General features: G+C 52.2%; 1 protein-coding gene across 1 annotated transcript in view; it reads left to right on the top strand.

Moving 5' to 3' along the window:
* The window catches only part of GYPC (glycophorin C (Gerbich blood group)), a 43,788-nt gene extending 22,864 nt beyond the window's left edge, over nucleotides 1–20,924 (top strand). Inside the window, exons 2-3 of the mRNA XM_067742209.1 lie at nucleotides 18,133–18,183; nucleotides 20,245–20,924. Coding sequence (XP_067598310.1) covers nucleotides 18,133–18,183; nucleotides 20,245–20,441 — 248 coding nt within the window. The 3' untranslated portion in view covers nucleotides 20,442–20,924. The remainder of the gene's footprint in view (nucleotides 1–18,132; nucleotides 18,184–20,244) is intronic.
* The last annotated feature ends 3,480 nt before the right edge of the window (nucleotides 20,925–24,404 follow it).

Here is a 24,404-nt window from a genome sequence, read left to right on the forward strand (position 1 = left end):
TGGCTGCATTAAAACAGTAGGAGGGTGCAACTCACCATTCCCATCAGTCATTAGATGTTAACCAGTTGTTGGACTTTAAACAAACCACCTACAAAATTCTGAAATGAAACAAACTCTAAGTTTGTTGGCTTTCTTTGATTAGTCTCCAGGGCATTTATCACTTTCTGTGAAAGAAACATTTAATTTAGATGGCATTGCGTTTATGTCATGGGATTTCAACTGACAGGAGGAAGAGTTATGTGTGTGTTTATGGCTTCTTTGCTTTTAAAAGATTAATGTAGGCGAAACATAAATCACAAGACCTTTAGGGGAGAGAGATGCTGGGAAAATGGAGCAGGAGTGTTCCCGGGTGATGGATTGAGACATATTATAGAGTATCTTCATCAGCCAGGAAAACAGTGGGAGGATGGGACAGAGGGGTGGTGGGGCAGGAACAGTGAAGAGAAATGGCTTTTCCTTCCCGAACACTGAGACAGCACAGGGGCTTGAGCCAGGGGTGAGCAACTTCCTAGCTCCATTGCCTGATGCAAACTGAGGAGGTGAACTGGTGTCTTCCTGAAGCCCATTTCCTGCCCTGATAGCCAGAGGACAGAAGAGGGCTAACAGCACAGAGGAAGTACTCAGGAAGCCCAACTCTTCCAGGAGATAAACAAGCACTCCCTGACCCCCAAGCCACAGGAACTCTTCCCCTGTGCTTCCCCCCCTAGGGACCCTGCATCCAGAGGCCAAGTGTGTGTGTATGTGTATTTGTGTGGGTGTGTGTGAGAAGGAGCTATTCTCAAATAAATGTGGATAATAAGAAGAGCTGTCATGTGTTGGGTACCACCCCCCTGGGAGCCAGGCAAGTGTGCTCTACTCTACAGATCAGTGAGCTGAGGGTTGGAGAGGGTCACATGCAACAGGGTTGCACATCATAGTGGAGGAGCCTGGACTCACAGCCATATCTCTCTGTTACTGCAACCCATGCTCCCTTCACCCACAAGATGCCCCCTTGAAGCACTTTCAGACAATTTTTGTAAAGAGCAGTTTGCTGACGTACATTCGCCCCTCTCTTTACCACCACCCCAAGCCACACGCTCCCAGTATTTAGATCAGAATGCACCCTCTCTTTCCTAGCGCCCTTTTCAAACACTATCTCAGCAGAAACAACAAATCACAGTGGTATCACTCAGTATCAGCTCATGTGTATGGCACACAGACTCATCCCATACCATCATACACATCATCTCATGTCATCCTCACAACCGCCCCCAGTGGCAGGCTCACTCGTGGCCCCATTGCACCCATAGGAATGCTGAGGCTCAGGACCCTTCCACCCAGAGTGGGGAGAACGCAGCAACTCTTAGTGCAGCCCCTACCCTGGCTTGAGGGGAGGAGAAGAAGTCCAGGGAGTGGAGGAGGAACACGCTTTCCTTCCGCTGAGGATCCTTTGCTCCATCTTCACCTTTTGGGCCCATGAACTGAAGGTCCTGTGTCTCTAGGTCACTGTGGCCTCCCGTTAGCACATGCTGGAGGGGAGGGGAGTGCTAGTGTCTGTCTGTAGACCGCGAGTACTCCACGCCTTCATCTGACAGGCTCTCCTGAGGCTTTAACCGAGATCCCAGGGCAGCACAAGTCCCCAGCCACCTCCCACCACTCTCACTGTCCTGCTCATTTTCCTGCCTGTCAAACCCCATGAAGGGAAGAGAAAAACACTTTCTACCTCCTATTTACCAACTGATGAGCCTCCTGGAAACCTCATAACAAAACGTGGCTAACTACATCCTCATTCTTTACACATGCAGCCTGACTGAGGACATTTAGTCATGTAATTAGGTACCTAATTATGCTGAAAATGCAATTATATGATTTTTTAAGTGAATTAAGTCCTTGGAGAAGTGGTAAGGATTAGCGTACTTGATCCAGCTGGAGAGCTGGGACCATGGAGGGCACGTCAGCGTGACCGTGGGATGCACAGAGGCCCAGTGGTCTGTACTTGAATCACACGGGTGAGCACGTGTGCGTATGCACACATGCACAGGCACGCACGCTCGCGCGCATGCCCACACACACACACACACAATGTTGGCTTCACCTCTACAACAGTCGGCTGCCAGCAAAGAACTTAATAAATGACAGCCATTTATATCACTGGGAGCTTTGCGTACATCTGTGGAGTGACTGTTTAATAGCTGACTTGGAGACTCTTAAGGAGGTTATTTATTTAACATGTGAGAGGCAGGTAGGTAGAAAAAATAATGATAGAAGTGTCAGTTGGGAAATGTCAGAGGATGTTTTACGCAACATCACTTATTCATTCACCTAGCATTGTGTCAGATGGCGAGGGGTCAGATACAAGCCTCGCCCTCTAGTAGCTCAAAAATGAGTGCAAAGACAGACGACAGCAAAGCACTTTAATGATGATTTGAACGAGTTATTCGGCAAACTACAGCCTGTGGGCTAAACCCAGCCTGTGGCCTATTTCAGTACAGTCAACTAGCTAAGAAGGGTTTGTACATTTTTAAAGGGTTGTAAAAAAAAACCAGACAAACAAACGAACTGATAAAACAAAGAAGGATGTGGAACAGAGACCATATGTGGGCTGCAAAGCCTAAAACATATACGAAAACGATTGCTGCCCCTGCAGGAATAGAGGAAGGAGCACACAAGCCCCATGCAGAAATCCGGGACGGCTTCTCAGAGGAGGTGACGTGACCTGAATGCCATGACAAAGCAGGAGCATCTATAGCATGGTGCAGCACCTCCACCTCTCAGGAGCTTCCTTCTGGCCAGCTGGCTCACTACACACAAGAAACAACGATAAAAGACAAATTTAGAGGATTTTTACCTGAAATGAGGGCTGGAAGAGTCCAGAGATTCTGAAATGTTGGGCAGTGGGACGTGGACTTGATGTGGCTAGCTGGTCCCCAACACCGAGGCAATGGGAAGGGACAGACAACCCAGATTCTCAGGCCCCATGGACTTGACGCCAGTGCTATTAGCCCTTGAATCCCCAGATGGTCAGTCCTGGGGACTGAATGATGTGGAAGAGAAAAGCTACAGGGAAGGGAGAAGGGCACACAGATGCCAAGGACGCCTGGACCCCCAGGCCTTTCGGTCACCCCCATCCCCAGACCTGCCATCTCCCTGCCATCTCAGCCCACAGGGACCACAGGCTGCACCACCCAGCATCCCACCCCCTCCCCCCTGAGCACACCTTCCCTCTCCTGCAGCAGACGCCTGGCTCCTCAGGACACTGCTGGCCCTCTTAGGTGGTGACCATTTCCCTCCCGCTCTTTGCCACCAGGCGCAGCGTGGAGATGGGCCACTTGGAGACAACTGTTATTCCTTTCTCCCTGATGCGCGTATCATGCTCTCCACCACCAGGCAATCATCTTCCATCTCTCTCAGATACCACCTCCAGCATCCCGCCCCCCTACACACTCCACTTACCTCAATTCCCCGCTTTGGGCATCAGCTCTTGCTCCTGCAGTCGTAAGCAGAACGAGACATGCCCGGAGACTTCCAGCGTCTCCACTTCAACCACCCTGCTCCCCGACAGCTCCTGGCACTTCTAGCTCGGGCCCCTGCTGACTTCACATCTCCACTCTGGCAATTCCTCAGCCGCGTGGGCACCGCGAATCCAGTACCTGACCGCTTCCTGCTCTCCACCACCCTCCATCGCCTCACTTCTTCCCCTGAGCATCTTAGACTCCACAGCCCCTCATCAGAGTCCCTAGAAAAGACATTCCAAACCCACCACCTCTCATCTCTCCCACTGAAGTCCGAGCCACCATCCTCTCTCCTCTGGATGGTACCGTGGCCCCCAGCTGGTCCCCTTCCCCTGCACAGCGGCCAGAGCACCTGACAGCATGACAGTCAGTTCATGTCACTCTTCTGCTCAGAATCCTTCCATGGCCCCCGTCTATTTTAGAATAAGAGCTAAAGCTCGTCCAGTGCTCTCAAGGCCCATGATCCAGCCGCATTTAAGTCTCTGACTGCATCTTCTACAACTCACCCCGGGCTCACTTCACTCCAGCCACACTGGCCTGCTGGCTGGTCCTTAAATACACTGGGGCTGCTCCCACCCCAGGGCCTTTGCACCTGCTGTTCCCGCCATGGGGGACACTCTTCTCCAGATATTCCCTCCCTTACCCACTTCAGGGCTAAGTCAAATACCACCTTCCCTGGCCACAGTATTTAAATTTGCGACTCCCACTCACAGCCCCCTCCTCTCTTCTGCTTTGTTTTCTGTCTTTGCACTATCTAGTATACTGCATAGCTTGTTTATTTCTCCTTTTTCTTGTCTGTATCCTTCTCCTTGAATGTAAACTCCAGAGAGACAAGAACTTTCAGCTATTTTGTTTACTGCTGTATCCCCAGATGGTTTCTGTTGAATGTCCAATGAACTCTCTTAACCTTTTCTCCTCTTCTCCTACTGGCCCAGGCTTGGATCAATAAATACAGCTCTTCCCCCTCTTGTGTACCTGAATTCAAACAGCTGACCATGGCTGGGAGCACACCCCACTCTCTCTCTCTCTCACACACACACACATCCTCACACTGACTGGTCCCACCTGTTGGTGTGATCCCAAACCTGAATTCTCTGTCCAATTGCTTCCCCCACTCACCCCTCCAAGCACCAACATTATCAAGGCAGCTTATTTCACTGAAAAAATAAGTACCTGAAACATGGAAAGAAGGTATAGAAATCCTTTTGAGGAGCTTTTCTGTACAGGGGGGCAGAGAAAGGGGCCAGGAGTGGGAGAGAGACAGGGTGTGAAGAAGGGAGTTTTGTCTTTCTTCAGTTTGGAGAACAGCGTGCTCAGGGGGGATCTGCTGGGGGGGCCGATTTGATGACGCAGGAGAGAGGGGCGAGGTCTCAGCAGTGATGTATATAGTGTGTGACGAGGTGGAGTCTAGTACATACACAGGCCCCGGGGAGAACCGGGCAGCTGTAGACAGAGCAGGAGGAAAGCTGTGATGGGGCCGCCCAGCCTCTGCAGGGGTGGGTGGCCCTGTTTCCCAGGTACCGCTCCCCCTGGGCTCCTCCTGGCTCGCTGCCTGCTTCGTCCTGGGCTCCACGTGTCCAAGCTCCAGGGCTCAGCTCTGGGTCCTCTCCTTCATTCACACTCGCAGGGGTCTGTGAATACCATCAAGATGCTGGAGACTGCCTCCGCCCAGCCCCTCCCTCAGCCCTCACCTCTCCCTGAACTCTCCCCAAGCAAGGGAGGAAAAGTCCCTTGATCTACAAAGCCTCAGTCATTCATACACATTAGGGGAATCCACAGTGTTCAAGGAACTTAACTATAATATATCATACCAACCCAAGTAAACCAAGCACTAAAAATATTCATATATAAAGTTGTTCACACGTAGGTCCTAGATTACCAGCTTCTGTGCAAAGAAAAAGAAAATAGATTTATTAACTAGTCTTCGAAACTAACCTTTGTGCACTTCTCATCTAACAGGCTCCCTGAGCATAACACACCCTCAGCCAGCACTGATGTCGCCCCCCACCAGAACTTGCCCCCGGGCCCCCCTTCTAGTGAACCACAACTCCATCCTTCCTGCTCAGGCCCAAACTTTGACTCTTCTATTTTTTTTTTCTTTATTTGCACACTCCACATCTAATCCGTCAGCAAGCCCAAGTTGCCCCACAGTCCCGATATATCCAAAATCTCCCTGTCCCTCATCACCTGTACCACCATGGTTCTGGTCCAAGCACTTGCCTGGACCATGGTCCTAACCTCTCCCATCCTCACCCAGGGTCTGTCCTCACTCAGCACAGCAGCCAGAGTGATGGGCCTCAAGCACACACAGTTCATACAGTTCCCTCTGGACCCCCGCCCTGGCCTCCCATCCCTCGCAGAGGCCCGTAGGGTCCAGCCTGTCGTGCCGTCACTGCCCCTTCTACACTCTGCCCCTCACTCACCCTGCAGCAACCACACGGTCCCTGGGTTACCCAGGAACACATCGCCTGGCTGGTGTCTGCTTGGGACACTCCTCATTCCGATGTCTGCCGGGCTCCCTTATTTCAGCCCTTAGTAGTCCTTTCTGGATGATATAATGAATACCACAGACTGGGGGCTAAAACAACAGATGTGTATTTCTCACAGTTCTGGAGGCTGGGAAGTCCAAGATCAAAGCACCAGCAGACGTGGTGTCTGGTGGGGGGCCCACCTGCTGGTTCATAGCCGGCCGTCTTCTCTCTGGGTCAGACCCCATTCCAGTCTCTCCTGTCACCATTGTGTGACCTTGGGCAAGTTCCAGTTTCCTCCACTGTAAAGCGATAGGCATTATAGCATCTACCTCGGAGGTTCTTATAAGAAATCGCACCAATACATGCACTTATAAAGCAAGCCCCCAAATGGTGGCAATTACGTCATTATCCATATCCAGAAAGGAGGGTTTCCAGAGGGAAGAGAGCCCCAGGCAATATGGTCCCTGGAGAAGTGGAGGCCAGGGGAGCGCCGAGCCTTGGGGTGTGAATGGGAGAACAAACAAAGGCACAAACACAGATCTAGCAGGGGGCTGGTCCTGCTTTCACAGGGCTGTGGAGGAGGTGACATTCTCTTCAGATAAAGTGTCATAGCAGCCAGATGTCCAGGGTGCTCCCAGGGAGAGGCTTTAGAACCCTGGCCTCTGCTGTTCCCTAAGCTGGAGAGGTCAAGTTCTTGGTCGCCACGCTGGTCCCCCAGCCTGAAATGAGGACTGAAAAGAGCATTGCTGGCCCATTTCCTGGGCTTCCGAATCTCACTGGGAGGCACAGCTTCTCCTTACAGAACTGTCTTCTCCATCATACCTGGATCCTACCCACCAGCCACATACTTGGCCCTGGCTGGGACATAACTGTCACCAACCAGAGATGCTCACACGCCCGCCAGTGAAGGCTGGGGACCGTGCCTTAGAGGAGCCCCTGAGTCAGCCCAGGGGGGTCACTGGCAGGGCTGCGGGTCACGGGAGGCCATGTGTGTGCATGAATGTATATGTGGGTGTGGATGTGTGTGAAAACTGTATATCAGAAGAAAACAATACCCCCATAACCTAGCCCCCACCCATAACCACCCAAAAGCCACCATCTCGGGAAAGTATATTTCCTTTCATTCCTTTTACTAAGCCTTTTTTTTTGTATATTTAACATAGTTTATAGAGTCCTGTTCCTTTCCATTAAATCATACTGTAAGCATTTCCTCCTGTCGCTCAGAATTCCCACCCATGCCTTCAGTAACTGCAGAACATTCTGTCCTGTGTGTGTATCGTAATTGACAGAACGAGTTTCTCGACGTGGAGCATTTAGACTGTCCTCTTTTATTTTCCAGTTTAAACCCAATGGCAATACACTTTGCCAAGGATGAATTTTTGTTCCTGTTTCAGATGATTTCTCTGGATCAATGACTAGAAATGGAGTGTTTGATGCTCAGGGTGATACATTGGCCATAGAGCGTATGAGAGAATGAAAGTTGCCCATTTGTGAGAATCCCACTTTGACCGAAGCTGTGTCAACACTGTGGACAAGGATAATAAGTGACAGTCAAATGGCCAGTCTACCCCAGGCGCTGTCCTAGGTGCTCACCATGTACTAGCTCACAAGGACCCTACAGAGGAGCGCCACCACATTGGACACAAGAGGAGACTGGGGTTGGTACTTCCCAAGGTGGTCTAGGTGTGGGGCGGGGATTCAGTCGCCCTGCAGGACGGCCCCTCGTGCTGCCCCCGTCCACTCTGTGCCTGGCCGCCGTGCTCAGCTCACCAGTAGGCAGGGGAGCTTTCTGTGTACTCTCGGTCTTCCCACATCCGGATGGAGCTGGGGATGGAGAAAGCATGTCCAGAGTCTTCTGACCTTTAGCCGGTTCTAGTGGAGCTGAGATCTGGGAAGCCAAGCGATGCTGACTGAGATACACAGTGCCTTTTCTGGTGCCTCAACATATTGGGCTGGCCAAAAAGTTCACTTGGGTTTTTCCCGTACCATCTTATGGGAAATCCCGAACAAACTTTTTGGCCAGCCCCATATCTCCAAGAATCCACTTCCTTCCTTTGCCATTTTGGTGCCCCAGACACCTTCCTTTGGAGAAGCGCTTTCCTGCCGCATCATGGGAGCCCAGGTGTACTTTGCTGAATCAGCAGTGGCTCTTTTTCCTTCCCTGGGTCTCAGTGCATTAAGTGCACACGTGGGAAGCTGAGGGCCCTTTCAGAATTTCCAGGGAGCAAGGCTGCAGTCTCCTGACAGGTCATTGGTCAGAGGGTGCGGGCAGCTACCAGACCCTGCCACAGTGTCCCTGTCCCCTCGCCCAGCCAGGCAGGGGAGCCAGCAGAGGTGACAAATTCTCAGACTGTGTTACTGTGCCAGGTCTCCAGCTACATCATCTGGTCCTGAAAGAAACGGTGCTGAGCTCAGGCCGTGACCAGATCAGCTGTGACGGTGGCTGCTTGTTTGCGTTGCTGAGGGGGTACCAGGCCCCCCCCAGTTCTAGTTGCTGAAGCCTAATATCACACCCTTGCAAAGGGAGTGTGTAACAGTGTTTGAATGGAACCTCGTGCTCTATAAGCAGCACTTACGGTCATGAGCTCAGCGGTTCTCAGAGGGAGGCTCCTGCACCAGCAGCATTGCCTGGGAACATGTGAGAAAGGCAGAATCTCGCGTTCAACCCAGACCTGCTGACTCAGAATCTGGGCGGCGGGGGCAGTGACCCAGGAAGCTGGGATGGAACAGATCCCATGCCCCAGGCACTTCTGATGCACAATCAAGTTTGAGGACCAGGGCCTCAGCTGTCAGTCCTGTTAGGCTGGGGGTTTACTATCTCTGTGTAACAGAGACAGGAAAGGAGGCTCCGAGACGTGGGGTAACTTGCCTGTGAAAGTCTGCCCTATGCCATAGGTGTCATCCTACCTCGAGATGGGAAGCATGGGTAACGTGCCATTTGAGAAGACAAGTAAGACTCCTAAGGGTGTTTAATTCCTTCCCTCCTTAGGGCCTTGCGTCTTGTACGCAGTGGATGGTGAGTAATTTATCTGTTCCTTCTTTATCCATAATTTAGCAAATTCCTCCCAAATGCTGCCAGGCTCCCAGTCTCCCTTTAGCCCTGAAAGAGAAACAGAGACGTGAAGGATGTTGTTTCCCTGGAGGACCCGCCATACTGAACCCTCGTTCCGTGCCAGGCTTGCCATGTGTGTCCGCCCTGGGGATCAGGCATTCTTTTCCTCTAGGGATCAGAGGTCAGAGAGTCACCCCTGTGTGAGCTGCTGAAGCACATGTAAGAGTCCAGAGGGGAGTCGAGGAGTGAGTTCTGAGTAGGCAGAGCCCCTCTCAGGAGGATGGAGAAACATGGGGCCTTGGGAATGGACTGTGTCTGGGGACCTCTGAGCCCAGCCAAGCCTGGGGAGCCTGAGGCTTAGAATATGGGCTGGATCTGGGTAGGGATCGGGGACAGAGCTGCAGAACTGCCCATGAGGACAAATCCCACCTCCGAGGTGCCGCTCGACCTAGCTGGACAGAGTAAGATGAAGGAGAGGGCCATCAGCTGGGAACGGCCACAGCATAAAAGGCCTTGACACCAGCTCCACACACTGACCCGGACATCACACAAACCCCAGAGGCTGAGCGCAGTCCTGTGCACACACGGATAGGAGGGCTCCAGTCCGTCCCTCTCCCGGTGGGGTGTGAGGGCCTCCAGAGCCTGGACCCCGACCTTGGTCAGAGCAGGGACGCTATCTCACTCTCGGGTAACACCCGCCTCCTCTCCTCCTCAGCTTCCATTTCCTCTTAAACTTGTTCTCCTTTCAATGTGAAGATCAGTGGGCTTGATAAAGGGACAGGTGCAAATCAGAAGTTAAATAGTTGGGTCTCCTCTCCCAGTGAGCTGAAGCCACACCAGCTGTTTCCAGGGCAGGCTTTCTCCTCCTCCCGGGAAGAGCAAACCTGCTGAGCTCCTTTCCGTGGTCTTGGCATTGTCTCAAGTCTGAGCTTCTGTTGACGCCTGCTGAACCAGACACCTCTCCAGCACCCCCGCTACCCCAGCCTGAGAAGCGGACGGGTACCGAGCACCAGCATCCTCCCCAGAACCAGGCACAGCAGCCGGACTGGATCTTCTCCTCCCCTTCTTCCTGTCTCTTTTGAATTCCATTCTCTTAGAAACCCTCAGGTCCTCAGGAGGCGGTGGGCACAGGGTGTGGGGAGGGAGCGGTGGTTCCCTTTCCTCACTCTGTGCCGTGGGGATATTTGCTGCCTCCTGAACAAGCCCCAAACCCCACACAGCCCAAGCTGACAAGGTTCCCTCTCTTAGAGGAGCGTCCGCATGTGGACAGTGGCGACTTCATGTTGCTCAGCAGACCCTTGTCTCCCCAGATGCGCCCTCCCCCCACCCCGTTAGGGCTTCTTGCTGACTCCCACTGCTGTCACCATCCTGGGCTGGGGAGACAGGGGCTCCATTTTTTATACTCTGGCCCCAGGAACAGAGACAAAGCAGCGTTTCCTTTTCCTTAGACCCTGTAGCTCAACTGAGGCAGACTGGTCATTGTATTGGAATAAGGCTCTATTTAAAAAAAAACAAAAAACTCAGGGGTAATAGCAGGGAAATATAGGTGGAGGAAAGCCTGGACACTCTGGGTTGTGAGTTACAGCATCCTCAGCTTTCAGTTCCCCTCCCCTGAGCACATCCCCCAAACGACAATGCCTGAGTATGAAAACTCCCTGAGCAAAGGATCCAGAGGCAGGAAGACACCCTCTCCTGCCTCTGCCCCCAGGCTGCAACTTCCCCAGTTTACTGATGCCGGGAATGGCTCTGATCTCCAGAGCAGGGAGTCTACTCTCCTTGCCCCCTCGCAGGCCCCAGTACTTCACCCACCAGTGTTTTTTATGTGGCTGGCATGTTGCAGCCTGCAAGGCTCCGGTACCCGCCAGACATCTGTGCCTGTTTTTATATAGCAGCATCAGGCACCAGGGCAACAGGGAAGGCAGCATCACAGCCAGGAGGAGGAAAGCGTGGCTGGATCATTGGATGGGGTTTCAGAGCAGTGTAATAACATTGCACAGCACTTTGGCAGCCCTGGGCCCGGGGAGACTGTTTATAAGGTGACACACAGGGACCATGAGGGCAATAGTTTTGACCTTGAGAATGGCAGGCACATTCTGATAAAAGGCAGGTCAAATTCACATTGGCCTCGCCTGGCCGGGTACTTTGTGTGGAGAATTTGGTCTGCAAGCCCGGGGAAGGCGACACAGCCTCTCTGCACAGATAGGAAGGGTGACCTGCTGGAAGCTGCAGGCAGGTAACGCCCCTCCCCAGCATACAACCTGCAGCTGCCGGGAGCCCAGACCCCGACACCCGATGACCCACCGTGAGCTTTCCCTCCACGTCCTTCTCTTACCACTGCTGCTGGCATCACCCACTCAGCATCTCAGCAGGCCAGCCTTGGGGACCACCCCCTCCAGGAAGCCTTCGGGAGAACCCAGAAACCTACCCTTTCCAAAGTTACCCACAGACGTCCTTGTCTCTGCTGTACGGTCTGCTCCTTGAAGGCAGGGGCCTTGCCTTAACTATCCACCACGTTGCTGGGATGTAGTAGGTGCTAAAGGAAGTTTATTTTTAGTTAATTTTTATTGGAGTATAGTTGAGTTACAGTGTTATGTTAGTTTCATGTGTACGGCAAAGTGAATTTGTTATGCATATACATGTATCCGCTCTCTTTTAGATTCTTTTCCCATATACACCACTACAGAGTACTGAGTAGAGTTCCCTGTGCTACACAGTACGTCCTTATTAATTATCTGTTTTACATATAGTGGTGTGTATATGTCAATCCCAATCTCCCATTTATCCCTCCCCCTGTTCCCCCTTGGTAACCATAAGTTTGGTTTCTCCATCTGTGACTCTGTTTCCCGGGCACGTCTTTCTTGCTCATTTTGACACTTAAACACACAGAGTCTAACTTTTCATGTAAATGTGTCGTGTCTCCTCAACCAAGTCCTAAACCTTCTGGGGACAGACCTCATCCTCTCTGCATCCGGTGAAGCCTGGGGCTGGGCAAATGCTAACTGCTCAGCCGACCTTGGCTGTCTTGCAAGAGAGATGGACAGTGGATACCGAGCTATCCGTTTCTTTCCTTGGGGCTCTTATATTCTGAGACCCATTCTTCCCCTGTTGTAGCTTGAATGCTACACCCTTTCAGTGTGAGATAACAACAGACCATCAAAGAAAAGTAAATGTCTTTGACCTTTTTCTTACCACAAAGGAAAGTCAGTTAGTAAACGTCAATCGTCAGCTGATTTCTGTTTCACTTGCATCAGGCCTTTGAGGCCAGAATCTAGAAAAGGAAGGAGAAACTCCAGTGTGAGCCAAGGAGAACTATCTAGGGCCACAACCGTTCCTGTCCTTCCTCTGAACCCAAGTCAGCCTCACGCAAAGCCATCACCCACTAAGCCCCCTGAAAAAAAAAGGCTCTCAGTGTAAGTAGCCCAGAGCAAACCATCAAGCGAGAGATGTGGTTGCCACGTCTGCTCATTGCTGGCATTGACACCGTTGTCATGGCATGAATTCTTCAAGGACTTGATGACAAACCTTTTGGTCAACAAACGTTTCCCTTCGTGCTCCTAAGGCTTAAATAATCTTACTCTTCCCAGAGTCTTCTGCCCCGTGCCTGAATTCTTCCTCTTGACTGGACCAGGTGGGAGATGGGAAACAGGAATGGGGTGCTTCCACCAGGACCCCTGAGGCAATAGGAAAAACCATTAGAGGTGGGTCAGGAGGTGCTGAAGACAAACCCTTGCAGGAAAAAGAAGTTCCCTGCACAGCTTCATCAGAAAACACAAGAGAAGCAAGGCTTTTGGTGGCAACAGGAGGGTCGACTTGTGTCCCTGGAGCCAGTGCCTGAGCACTGCTCTCTGTTGACATCTGAGAAGCACCGCTGGAGCCCCGAGGATCCAGCTGCTGCTAAAGTGCTGCATCCTATTAGCGGTGCCCAAGCTGCCAGCTGGAGTGGAGATTGTCGCCTGCATGGAGGGGCAGCACCTCTGCACCCTGCTACCTCCCAGGGGTGCTGCCTTTGACCAGGAAACACGCAGCGGACCACCCTGCAGACCTAGAGAGTCAGCAGGGCTCTGGCTGCTGCCACGTTGCAGATGGCACAGGAAAGAAGCCGTTCCCAACCATGGCAGCTTGCACTCTGGAGAGAGCACACATTTTAGAGCCAGGGATCCCAGGTTATAACACAGACTCTGCCTCTTTGGGCTGTGAGATGTCGACCACTTGCTCAAGCTCTATGGAGATAAACACTTCCCTCTGGCTCGCTTGCTGTGAGGAATGTAAGTGGCAACTTACTTCACCCAGAGCCTGCTGCCTAGTAAGTCCTCCCCCTGCTTCCCCCCCTGAGGCTGAGCCCCCAGGACTTGTGTCAGAACTTCCCTAGTCCTGGAACATTCTTCCCACCCCTGAAATTTCCCAAGGCCTCTAGGAGAGCATCAGCCTCCCCCCCTATCCCTGCCCTCACTCCCCACCATGCCTCCATGGGAGGTGGTGACTTCCCTGCATGTGAGTTGGGGGCAGGAACAGCCCTTCCCTTCCTCTCCCTCTCTGGATCCACAGCTACGGGAAACATCTGTTGTCCCTGCCCTTGGCCCTGGCCTTGTGGCAAGGCCTGCAGCTGGGTGGCCACACGGGGGTGTTCAGAAGCCCAGAGGTATCAGGCTGTTTGACCATTCGGCCGCCATCACCTAGATCAGCTTTCACTGGTATGAGGCCGTGCTTTGTTCTCCATCTGCCTGCTCCTTGCTTGATCTCTTAGACGGGCTACCCTTGAACCCGACACTATAGGACACAAAGGGTTTCGTGTATTCCCTCTTGTCGTGTTGTTGTCTAAATCACAGTCTCCCAAAATCGTGGTAAATGCCGCCCTCAGTAAGAAACCCCCTTTACACTGTGACTCAGATCCACATGCTTGTGGTGTGTGTGCACAAAAGAAATCAGAGCTCCCTAAACAGTATCCCGACTGCCCATGATGGACCTCGTGGTTTCTATGCTATTTTCTCTGTCTCCTCTCTTTTCCTGTTTTGGTTTCTTTCTTTATTTCTCCTTCCCTTTTTCTCTCTTTGCCTCTTTCTCTCTCTAGCTGGTTGTCACCCACCAGTGACCTGGGGCTTCCTGTGTGACAGACACTGCCCTAAATAATTCATCCATCACAATCACACCACCCAGGGAAACTGTAAGCACCCTGAGGTCAGAGACTCACTTTTTGTTTCTTGGAAGCTCTCCTGGTCCCTGCAGTGAAACGGGAAAGAGAGGCACTGAGCATCCGGTGCTTTCTGACTGGCAGCCGGACGATGCTGGGAATTCCCGACAGCATCCAGCGTCTGCCTGGACCCACGGCATCTGGGAACTGGTCCCTTAGGTGAATGGCATTGAATTCCATGCAAACCAGGGTAATAATGACTCACAATCAAAGCGGTGGCTACAACTGAAAAACACCTATTCTGAGCTACGTACCACATAGTAACTGTCTATATAACATATATACAGTATTTATCACGTGTGTGTGTATCATTTCTAACACTTACCACAAAGTGGGTTTGTTATCCCTGTTTACACACACAGAAACTAAAGCCAGTCTGTATTAAGCATTTTACCGAATACGCTGCCATTAAGTCAGTCAAGCCAGGATTTGAACCCAAGGGTCATCAGAGTGATGTGGACAGTGCAGGGCGCAGTTTCATCCTCTGTTCCCCAGATAGGACTAGGCTTTCAAATAACTCTCAACAACTGTTACTCCGTGCCAGCCACGCAGGACTGTGAGTAAGACAGATGCGGTCCTGGGACTCGAAGAGCTTTCTCTCTGGCGGGGGCGTTGCAATCTTGAGGAGAGCTAGGACGGAAACGCACAGGGCACTTTGGGTCTCTACAAAAAGGGTGGAGGCCATTCATGCTTGTCCAATCTCAGGAGTAGACCGCTGTCTGTTCTGATCTCAGATGCACACTTGGCCATAAATAACACCTTTCTTTGCCATAAAATCCACCCGCCTCAAGCTGCTCATCGGCCCCCAATCCCAGTTCCTGAACTCGGAGTGATTCTAATCCCAAGCTCCTACTTACCCTTGAAACTCAGCAAGGGGTGGACTCTCATTCCAGGCTCGTAATCCAATCGCACAGTAACCCATCAACTTCCTGGGAGGGATTCGAGCTTACTCCAACTAGCCTTCTGCAAATATCCCATATCATTGATGCTGGCTGAAACAGCATGAGGTGGTGTAGCCAGTGAGGACTCTCACTGCAGCATCTCCAGAAGCAAGAGATCAAAGCCCAAGTTTCAGGACCCTAGGTGCCATGGATGGCAAGCAGTCATTTGGGGAGAAAACTGAGAACTAGAGAAAGGTGAGGGGCTGTTGTAGGGGCTAAGCTCTCTGCCTGAAATGCTTATACTCTTTTTTTTTTTTTTTTTTTGCGGTACACAGTCCTCTCACTGTTGTGGCCTCTCCTGCTGCGGAGCACAGGCTCCGGATGCGCAGGCTCAGAGGCCATGGCTCATGGGCCCAGCCGCTCCACGGCATGTTGGATCTTCCCGGACCGAGGCACGAACCCGTGTCCCCTGCATCGGCAGGCAGACTCTCAACCACTGCGCCACCAGGGAAACCCAATGCTTATACTCTTGTTTGTGCCACAAACTCCTATTCATCCTTCAAGGGCCCATCCTGATAAACCCTCTCTGGGAAGCCTTCTCTTACACCAGCAGTTCTCAACCCTGAGCGTTCATCAGAATCACCTGCAGGACTGTTACCACAGATTACTGGGCCCCAGCCCCAGCGCTTCTGGTACAGTAGGTCTGGGGTGGAGCCCAGGAATGTGCATTTCTAACAGGCTCCCAGGAAATGCTGCTGTTCCAGAGACCACACTTTGACAACCACTATCTTATACCATCCCCACCTTCCCAGACATGCCCAAGCTTCCTCCTCTGTGCCAGTTCTGACCTAGGTGGCAGGTCTGGCCAGGCTGAAGTGTCACTACCCTGGAGTCCGGTCACATGGTGCAACTTCAACAAATTCAGCTCTGGTCCCTACGCCCAAACCAAGAAATTCACCCCAAGTGATCCAAGCCAAATACCTCTGGTCCTCACCCAGCTCACCCAGGCTCACCACTGAGCAGGGCCCTGCAGGGTTAGGCATGTCATCTTGAGGCTGCTCAGGCTCAAACAGGAGAGGTTCTGACCCAGGGAAATCAATTACACTTTTCTGAAACTCAGCTTCCAAATCTGTAAAAAGGGGACAATAATAACTGCTACTGAATGGCATTGTCATAGGGACTATTTGAGTTAAAACACATTAAGTGCTAAAAACAGTACCTGGCACATGGTAAGCAATTACTAATTGTTTTTAAAAGAAGAAATAGCAGGGCTTCCCTGGTGGCGCAGTGGTTGAGAGTCCGCCTGCCGACGCAGGGGACATGCATTCGTGCCCCGGTCCAGGAAGATCCCACATGCCGCGGAGCAGCTAAGCCCGTGAGCCATGGCCGCTGAGCCTGCGCGTCCGGAGACTGTGCTCCACAACGGGAGAGGCCACAACAGTGAGAGGCCCGCGTACCGCAAAAAAAAAAAAAAAAAAAAAAAGAAGAAGAAGAAGAAATAGCAGTCCTTTCTAATGCTGGCTGCCTTGGACAAACTGACTTAAGAAAGGCTTGCTTTCACCTGGAAAATTCCTAACAGCAATCCTGGGTATTTGAGCTTCTACAACCATCCATGCCAACTTAAGGAAGGCGCTATTCTTTCTTGCTGAAATGGGAGGTGCATAGTGATAGAGTAAGCTCTAGGACTCTGGCCTCTGCATGCATTCATTTATTGTGTGCATTTATCCCCTCGATCATGCATTCCGTAAATGTTTAGAGTACCTACTGTGTGCTAGATACTAAGTCCCAGGCTGCACTTGACCACCCTGGATTGCAAAGTCCAGCATCCATTTGACCTTCTCCTGTCTGTACTTCCCTCCCCCTGCCCTGATACCTGCTCTGTCTCTTTGCTGACTTGAGGCCTTGTTTTCTCCTCTCCGCCACCTCTAGGCTCTGTGCTGGCCTCAGAGCCCCCAGCCTGGCTCTCCTCCTCCGGGTCTCAAGCCTGGAGCCCCCACTTCCCTCCACCACCAGCCAGCTTCTTATCAGAAAGAGGCATCTGGCAGCTGCGCTGGGGAGAATGACCTCATCACGCTATAATTAAAGTGATTATCTGAGCGGAAATGACTATTATGAAGCAGCCTTCTCTGTTTTAATACGTGGAGCCCTTGATGGGAACATGGGATTTCCATGTGAACACTGATATTTCCGTGCTCTAATAAATCCTTCCTCTCACACATATCCCAGAGGAGAGGTTCCTGCTCTCCTGGACATCGTAGCCTTCTGGCTAGACCACTGAGCTTCTGAAAAACGCACTTAGTAACTTGGATAGCACCACAGAGTAGCCCTACCCTCAGAAGAAGGATGCAGAGGCCTGTGGAGGGTCTTAGGGAGAGATCCCTGGATAGGAGCCCTCCTGGGAAGGGCGTCTTCAAGTGAGAAGAGAGAAAGTGTCCCCCAGAGAGCACAGCCTTAAGTCCCGGCCTCAAGCTCGCCCACCAGACCAGCTGTGTGACGGTGGGCACATCAGTCTCTGAGCCTCAGTGTCCCACCTGTGAAATGGGTTAATAATACCATGTACCTGGTATACTAGATGGATGGCAACTAAACCAACACCTGACATGTGTAGACACCCCACAGGTGGTCTGTTTTTACCATCATCATGAGAAAAGCTGAGGCCTGAAGAGGCAGGTGACACTGCACTAAACACAGTCGTGCCTGCCCTCACACCCCCACAGGTGTCTGGTGAGCACCTGCAGGTGCGGGCAGGGGTCTGGGTCAGGGTTGCAGCAGAGGTCCCTCACATATGGCTGGCTCAGTCCTGGAGATGCCATAATGGTGTCTGATAGCCCTGGGAGTGACACGATGCTCTCCAGCAACGGCCAGCGGACATGGAGAGCCTGGGCCCGGCCCTGTGCAGCCCCGGCCAGAGGCCTGTCTGCGTGCCACGCAGTTTCCCACGCACCCTGGGCCAGTGCACCTGTGAGCAGAGGGTGCAAGCTCGGCTGAGACACTGCAGGGCATGGGCAGCCGTCCTCTCTCACCTCAGGCTCTTCTGTTCTGTCCACAGAGCCCGACCCCGGGATGGCCTCGAGGGAGATGGACATCGCCGTCATTGCAGGTACGCTGTCCGGGGGCCCCTCAAACAGCCACGAGGGTCAGAGGAAACACTAAGGGCAGGACCTGCCATGGCCCTGCTTTCCTTCCCTCAAAGGTGGTTTGAAGGTGGACCGGGGGACTCTGGCTCTGTAAGAAAATGTCCAACACAGCATCCTGGTGGGTGAGGTGCCAAGGCATCTGCATCAGGGCCTGTCAGGGCCCTAGATGCACAAGGAAGCGGGGCTGGAGGGAGAGCCGCTCTGGTGAGGGAGGGGTGGGGTTGGGGGCTGACCAGGGTTCCCTGACTTCTCTCCCGGCTCCATCAAGCCACACTGCTTCTTGTCGTAGGTCTCACGCCCCTGTCTCTCCATCCTAACCCTGCCCTAGCCTTGCTCTGAAGCCCATACTGGCCCCCACTGGTCACAGCTGTGACCCAAACTGTGTTTCAGGACAGACTAAGTCTGTGAGCTATAGCTTGCCGTGTCCTTCAGAGCTTCACGCTTCTCCCTAGCTCATTCCTAGCTCAGGGAACTTCACGTTTCGACATAAATAAATAAAAGCAGGCAATCACCCTGATGTTCTCCTACTCACTGAACGGCCGGACCTTCTTTTTCTTAGACAATGCCATTAACATCATGCAGACAGAAGTGTCCCCTAAAGGCCGCGGGGAGCTGAGGAAATTGTCCCAAAGCTGGGACTTGGGAACAGTTGTAACCTCTACATATTCTCCAAAGGCCCCTCCCCCAGTAAACCCACCTTCTAAGTCAAGGCAGAGGGTTTGTTCTGGGGTTTCAAAGCAAACACCTGCACTTGAACCTCCCCACGTGAGAGCGCCACCCGTTAGTCCTACCCAAACTCTTTGGTCCTGCCCTCTCACCCCATCACTCCAAAGCCTGAGTGACCTCTTCCTTCTGACCAGCCGTCTAGCCACACCTCCCAGCCCCTCCTGCAGACCCCACCTCCCGGAGCACAGGGGAGCTGTGGGCTAAGGGGCACACACACCACACTTCTCCAGGGGCAGCCCTCGCCCCCGCCCGCTCCTGGCACTTTCCCGGTTTTCGCACTTCAATCCCATGCCCAGGAAACCCCTCAGCTGGGATTGTCCTGCTTCTAAAACTCAGTTATCAGATTTACAAAGTACAGCAGAAATGCTAAGGGATGGAGTGATTTGCTCTGCAGGGCCAGGAGAGTAAGGCAAAGCCGTCTTCTTAGAGGAGGTGGGAGAGGCTGGATTCTGAAGGCAGCATCCAAGTTTACCAGGAAGGCAAGGGGAGGGGAAAATATTTTCAGCAGAGAGAACATGTGCAAAGACATGGAAAATTGGTCAAATAAAAAGTGTTTGGAGAACTGTAAATCGGCCAGAGGGACTCCAGTAAGAAGAGTTTGAAAATGATTGCAAGTTCTAAATGCTAAAGTGTTACAAAGGTTTAGAGAGGGCCATTCATTTGAAGATTGAAGGAGACCTTCGATTAAACATGAATGCTTCTTGGGAGGGAAAGATATCAGATTGTTAACTGCGGTGATTTCTGAGCCGAAGGATTAAGGACATGTTAACGTCCATTTGTGTTTCTCTGAATTTGCCAGGTTTTAAAAAATGATTGTGTCTTTATAAAATAATTTTTCCACCTTTTTAATAGCTATATATAAAATACCTAATTCTTTGAATTAAACTTATCTCTAAAAAAAAAAAAAAAATCCCTGAAAGTTCCAAGTCCCGTGAACCTATCAGTTTTAGGCAAACCCGCGAGCTGCGTTCCGTGGATGGTTCACTTAGGTCTGCCTCCCTCAGCGGACGGGGAGCGCCTCGGAGCAGGGACAGTTCTGGGATAAGATTCCAGCCTCAGTCTGAGGATGCTGCCCGGAGGGAGAGGGGAGGTCAGGGGTAGCTTAGATGGGCACAGGGGAGGGGCAAGTGCCCTGGGCAGGGCAAGAGAGAGGCAGGAAGGAGCCAGCCTGTCTGGGCTTGGTGTCTGGCCGGCAGCGTGTCTGTCCCAGCACAACCCTGTGGGTCCCGCCTGCGTCCTCCCCCATCCCAGCCCGGCCTCTCCCCCCGACACAGAGCCCTGTGCTTCCGCTCCTGCAGGCGTGATCGCGGCCGTGGCCTTCGTGCTGGTCTGCCTCCTCTTTCTCATGCTGCACTACATGTACCGGCACAAGGGCACGTACCACACCAACGAGGCCAAGGGCACGGAGTTTGCCGAGAGCGCCGACGCGGCCCTGCAGGACGACCCGTCCCTCCAGGACAACGGTGACAGCAGCAGAAAGGAGTACTTCATCTGAAGGACTTTACCAGGACTCACCTCCCGCCAACGCCTCCCCGTCCAGGAGAGAAAGCCCACCCCCCACCTGCAGCACCAGGCAGCCCGCGAGCGCCCCCCGCACCCCAAGACACACACCTCGCCTGGGACACTGGGTGCCGCCCAGTGGGGGAGGGAGCGAAGGAGGAACCCAGCTGCAGAGGCCTCTCCCAGGGACCCAGGCAGGCTCTGCCAGAGGGAAGAGAGGGAGGAGGTCGGCTCCCCCTGGGCCGCGCACGTTGCCACCTGCGTGTGGGGCATGGAAGTCCTCGCTGGGTGTGAATGGGGCTGTGGGCCTAGGAGTGGGGAGCAAGGAGTGAGTCATCATCACGCCGACTGCGGATAAAGACATCAAACGTCAGCCCTTGACATCTGAGGGGAACAGCAGGTGCCGGAGCTCAAAGGCACCTTTGTCTCCCAGGGATGCAGCTCTCAATGATTGGAAATAAATCTGAAACGTAATGGAGCATTCAGAGTCAAATGACGTGACTGTGATTGTTTAGGGAAAGATAAAGGCTGCCCAGGGCTTACCTGTTATCCATGCAGTTTTGTGTTCTCTGATCGACTCCGCCCGCTGATACTGGGACGGCCACTTCAGGCTCCACGGGGCGGTTGTCAGAGAACACAGTCTGTACAGATGGCTCCTGGCCCCCACCAGGGAGGGAGAGAGGGAGGGCCCAGTGACCAGCATGCGTCTTCCCCACTTGGGCACAGCTTCAGGAAACAGATGCACGAGTGCAGTGTCCCTCTAGAAATAGGTTGCCCCAGCCCCCAGGGCACTAGCTGAAGCATTGGTTCCTGAATGCCTGGTATTAGAAAGAATGGACCTGCTAAAAATACGAGTGAACCCCATCGGAAAAGGGTCCCCAAGCCCAATTCTAACGTGCAGAGGAGGCTTCCCTGCAGCAACAAGCCGTTCAACTCAATGCTGACGCTGTCTCCCTGGAGACAGTCCTACAGGATCACCCTCACCACAGATGTCAGTGACAGACCCACCAGCTACAAACTGGAGGTTCCAACGACCCCCTGCAGAGGTTCGATTGATTTGCTAGAAGGGCTTGCAGAATTCAGAAAAACCAGTTTACTCACAGATTACCAATCTATTATCAAAAGTCATTGAACCCCAAACTGCGAACTATTACGTATACAATGCGTCAACAACAAGGTCCTACTGTAGAGCCCAGGGAACTATATTCAGTATCCTGCAATAAACCATCACATAAAAGCATACGAAAAAGCATGTGTGTGTAACTGAGGAAAAGAATATATGTGTGTAACTGAGTCACTTTGCTGTACAACAGACATTAACACAACATTTTAAATCAACTATACTTCAATTAAAAAAAAAATATATATATATATGTAAGGTTATTAAAGGTTAGGAATCTACAACCAGGTAAAGCAGATAGTGTAGGGTGAGGTCCTGAACAGGGCCCCAGCACAGTGGCACAGAAGCATTCTGGCTCCCCCAACAAGAAGCTTTCTGAAAAAGGGCCAAAAGGCTGTCCTTTTGGGTTTTTATGGAGGCTTCATTACATAATCATAATTAACTAAATCACTGGTCAATGATGATTGACCATCAACCTCCAGCCCTACTCCCGCCTGGAAGTCAAGGGGTGAGACTGAAAGTTACAAACCTCTAGTCAGGTGGTTGGTTCCCCTGACAACCAGCCCCCAACCTTAGGGGCTTCCAAAAATCACCTCATTCAAATAACAAAAGACACCTTTATCACTCTCAGCTCTTAGGAAGTTCCAAGGGTTTTGGAAGCTATGAGCCAGAAACAGTGTACAAAGACCATATAAATATATATGAGAAATATATTTTGGTCATCTGAATGAGCAAATATATATTTCTTATGAATCACAGCGTCACCCCATCCTTCCCATGCTAACATTAGTGATAATGGCTCCCAGAGGCTGGAGTGCAGACTGCAGGGCCCTGCTCCCTGGGCTTGGGCCCTGGCTCCCCCTGTCCTGGTCCTGGAATCTTGGGCAACTCGCTTGACCTCCCTGGCCAACTCCCAGGGTTGATGGCAGGAACAAACGTGTCATGTGCTCCGCACTAATTGTCTTCGGATGTCAATAACTGGTGTTGGATGTATAGTGGGTATGTATCAGTCAATGAAATGTCCTCAGTGCGTCATATTTAAACACTTCCTCAGGAGCAACCGTGAGCTAAAGTGAACTTACTAACCATCCTCTTGCATGAGAGTCTTTCTAAGACTCCCAGCAGCTCAGCGATCCCTCACCTGGAGACCAGCAGTTCCAAGATTAAAGACTGCAGCCCAGGTGGCCAGGAACTTCTCAGGGCTCAGGTTTCTTGAGGCGGAGCCATCTATACAAGGAGTCAGGAAAAAGGTCTCCTATGACTCTCCTTAGAGAACTAATGGGATCCAAGCTCAGGCAGGGATGGCTGCCAACTAAGGGAGCCGGAAGTCACAGGGAGAGAAGCAGAGGGAAGGAAAGAAGCAGAGATGGAAGAGACGTGTTCAGAAGCTGAGGCCTTTCCCTGGGGTGGGAGTGAGAGGACCAAGCTCGCTGGCCCTCCACTTTCTCACCTATAAAATAAAAGGTTTGGCTGTATCCGTGTCCCAAAATGCTATAGAACACCAGTTTGGCAAAGTGACGATAAACAGCCCAAACCAAAAGGGTGTTCCCTGTGCAAATAAGTTTGGAAAACGGCCTATTAAGGGAAGTTAAACTAATGCCAAGTCTCCTCAGCATCTCCGGTATCCCAGTGTGTGTATGGCAGGGCAGGGAGAGTCAGATAGCGCTACCGAAATGTATTTGGCCAAGACTCCATTTCTTCCCAGAATACCTGTTGCAAGCTGTGGGCCGAGAGTCCCCCACATTTAGGAAACACTAAATGGCTTCTAACGTTCCTTTCTGTTGTGACGTCACTTTAGGTTTTTGAGGATACGTGGGCACGTGGCCTCGTCTGCAAGGAGTTTGAACACAGATCACTGTCCAGTGGGCACAGAGGGAGCACCCAGAGCCCACACACAGAAGTGGTGCTGGAAACCCGGCCTCTGTACACCGGTGCCATGTCAAATCTCGGAGACAGAGTTCTGGGTGAGGTAGAAAAGAATAGCTGTATTGCTTTGCCAGGCAGAGGGGGACACAGAGGGCTCCTGCCCTCAAAAATTGTGTGCCCCAACCTGGGGGGGGCGGGTGGCAGGATTTGGTGAGGAGTTTTACAGCCATGGTTCAAGGCCAGGGTTGCTGTTCAGGATCAGGGTGTGTGCAGGGCCTGTGCTCCTTTAATCTGGCCTCAGGTGGTCTCCTGATGGGCTTCTGTTGTTCTCAAGGATATCAAACTGTGACCTTCTCTCTGGAATGAAGAATGCTTCATTAAGTTGTTAGCATCTTCCATTTGTTGGGGGTTTTAGTTCTGCAGAACAGCTCAAAGATATTGTTGTGTGTATCCCATGAGGCAGAACCAGGACCCTGCCCCAAGGCTGCACTGTTGTTTCTTGCCTGCTCCTCCCTTGTCTCTGCATCCCCTCCCTTCCCTGATTAGCAGCTGTTTGAAACTGCCCTTTGGAACTCAGGGAAGGTCATGGAGGCTGGAGTCTCTTCCCTACCAACAAGAAATGGGGGACACAGAAAGGCTTCCATGCCCAGGAGCCTTACAGGGTCCTGCTCAGTTTCAGAAATGCCTTCCTTTAAAAAGGCTCCAGGGAGAGGATGAGCCCCTGGGCCTCCCTGAGGGCTGGTACCTGTGTGGGAAGAGGAATACTGGTCACCCCTCCCTCCCTCCCTCCCTCCACAGCCCCAGGTCCGACTGTACTGACTGCAGTCTGAGAACTGGCCCACAGAAGCTGGGCTCCCTGGCACCTCACTTCTTCCCTCCCCTCCCCTCAGCCTCATCCCCCTGGCCTACCCAGTGTCCTGGAAAACTTTATGGGAGCACAGCCTGCTCCCCAGCCCACCGGGTCCCAGGCCC

The sequence above is a fragment of the Pseudorca crassidens genome, chromosome 6, assembly GCF_039906515.1.
Source record: "Pseudorca crassidens isolate mPseCra1 chromosome 6, mPseCra1.hap1, whole genome shotgun sequence".
In the NCBI taxonomy this organism is placed as follows: Eukaryota; Metazoa; Chordata; class Mammalia; order Artiodactyla; family Delphinidae; genus Pseudorca; species Pseudorca crassidens.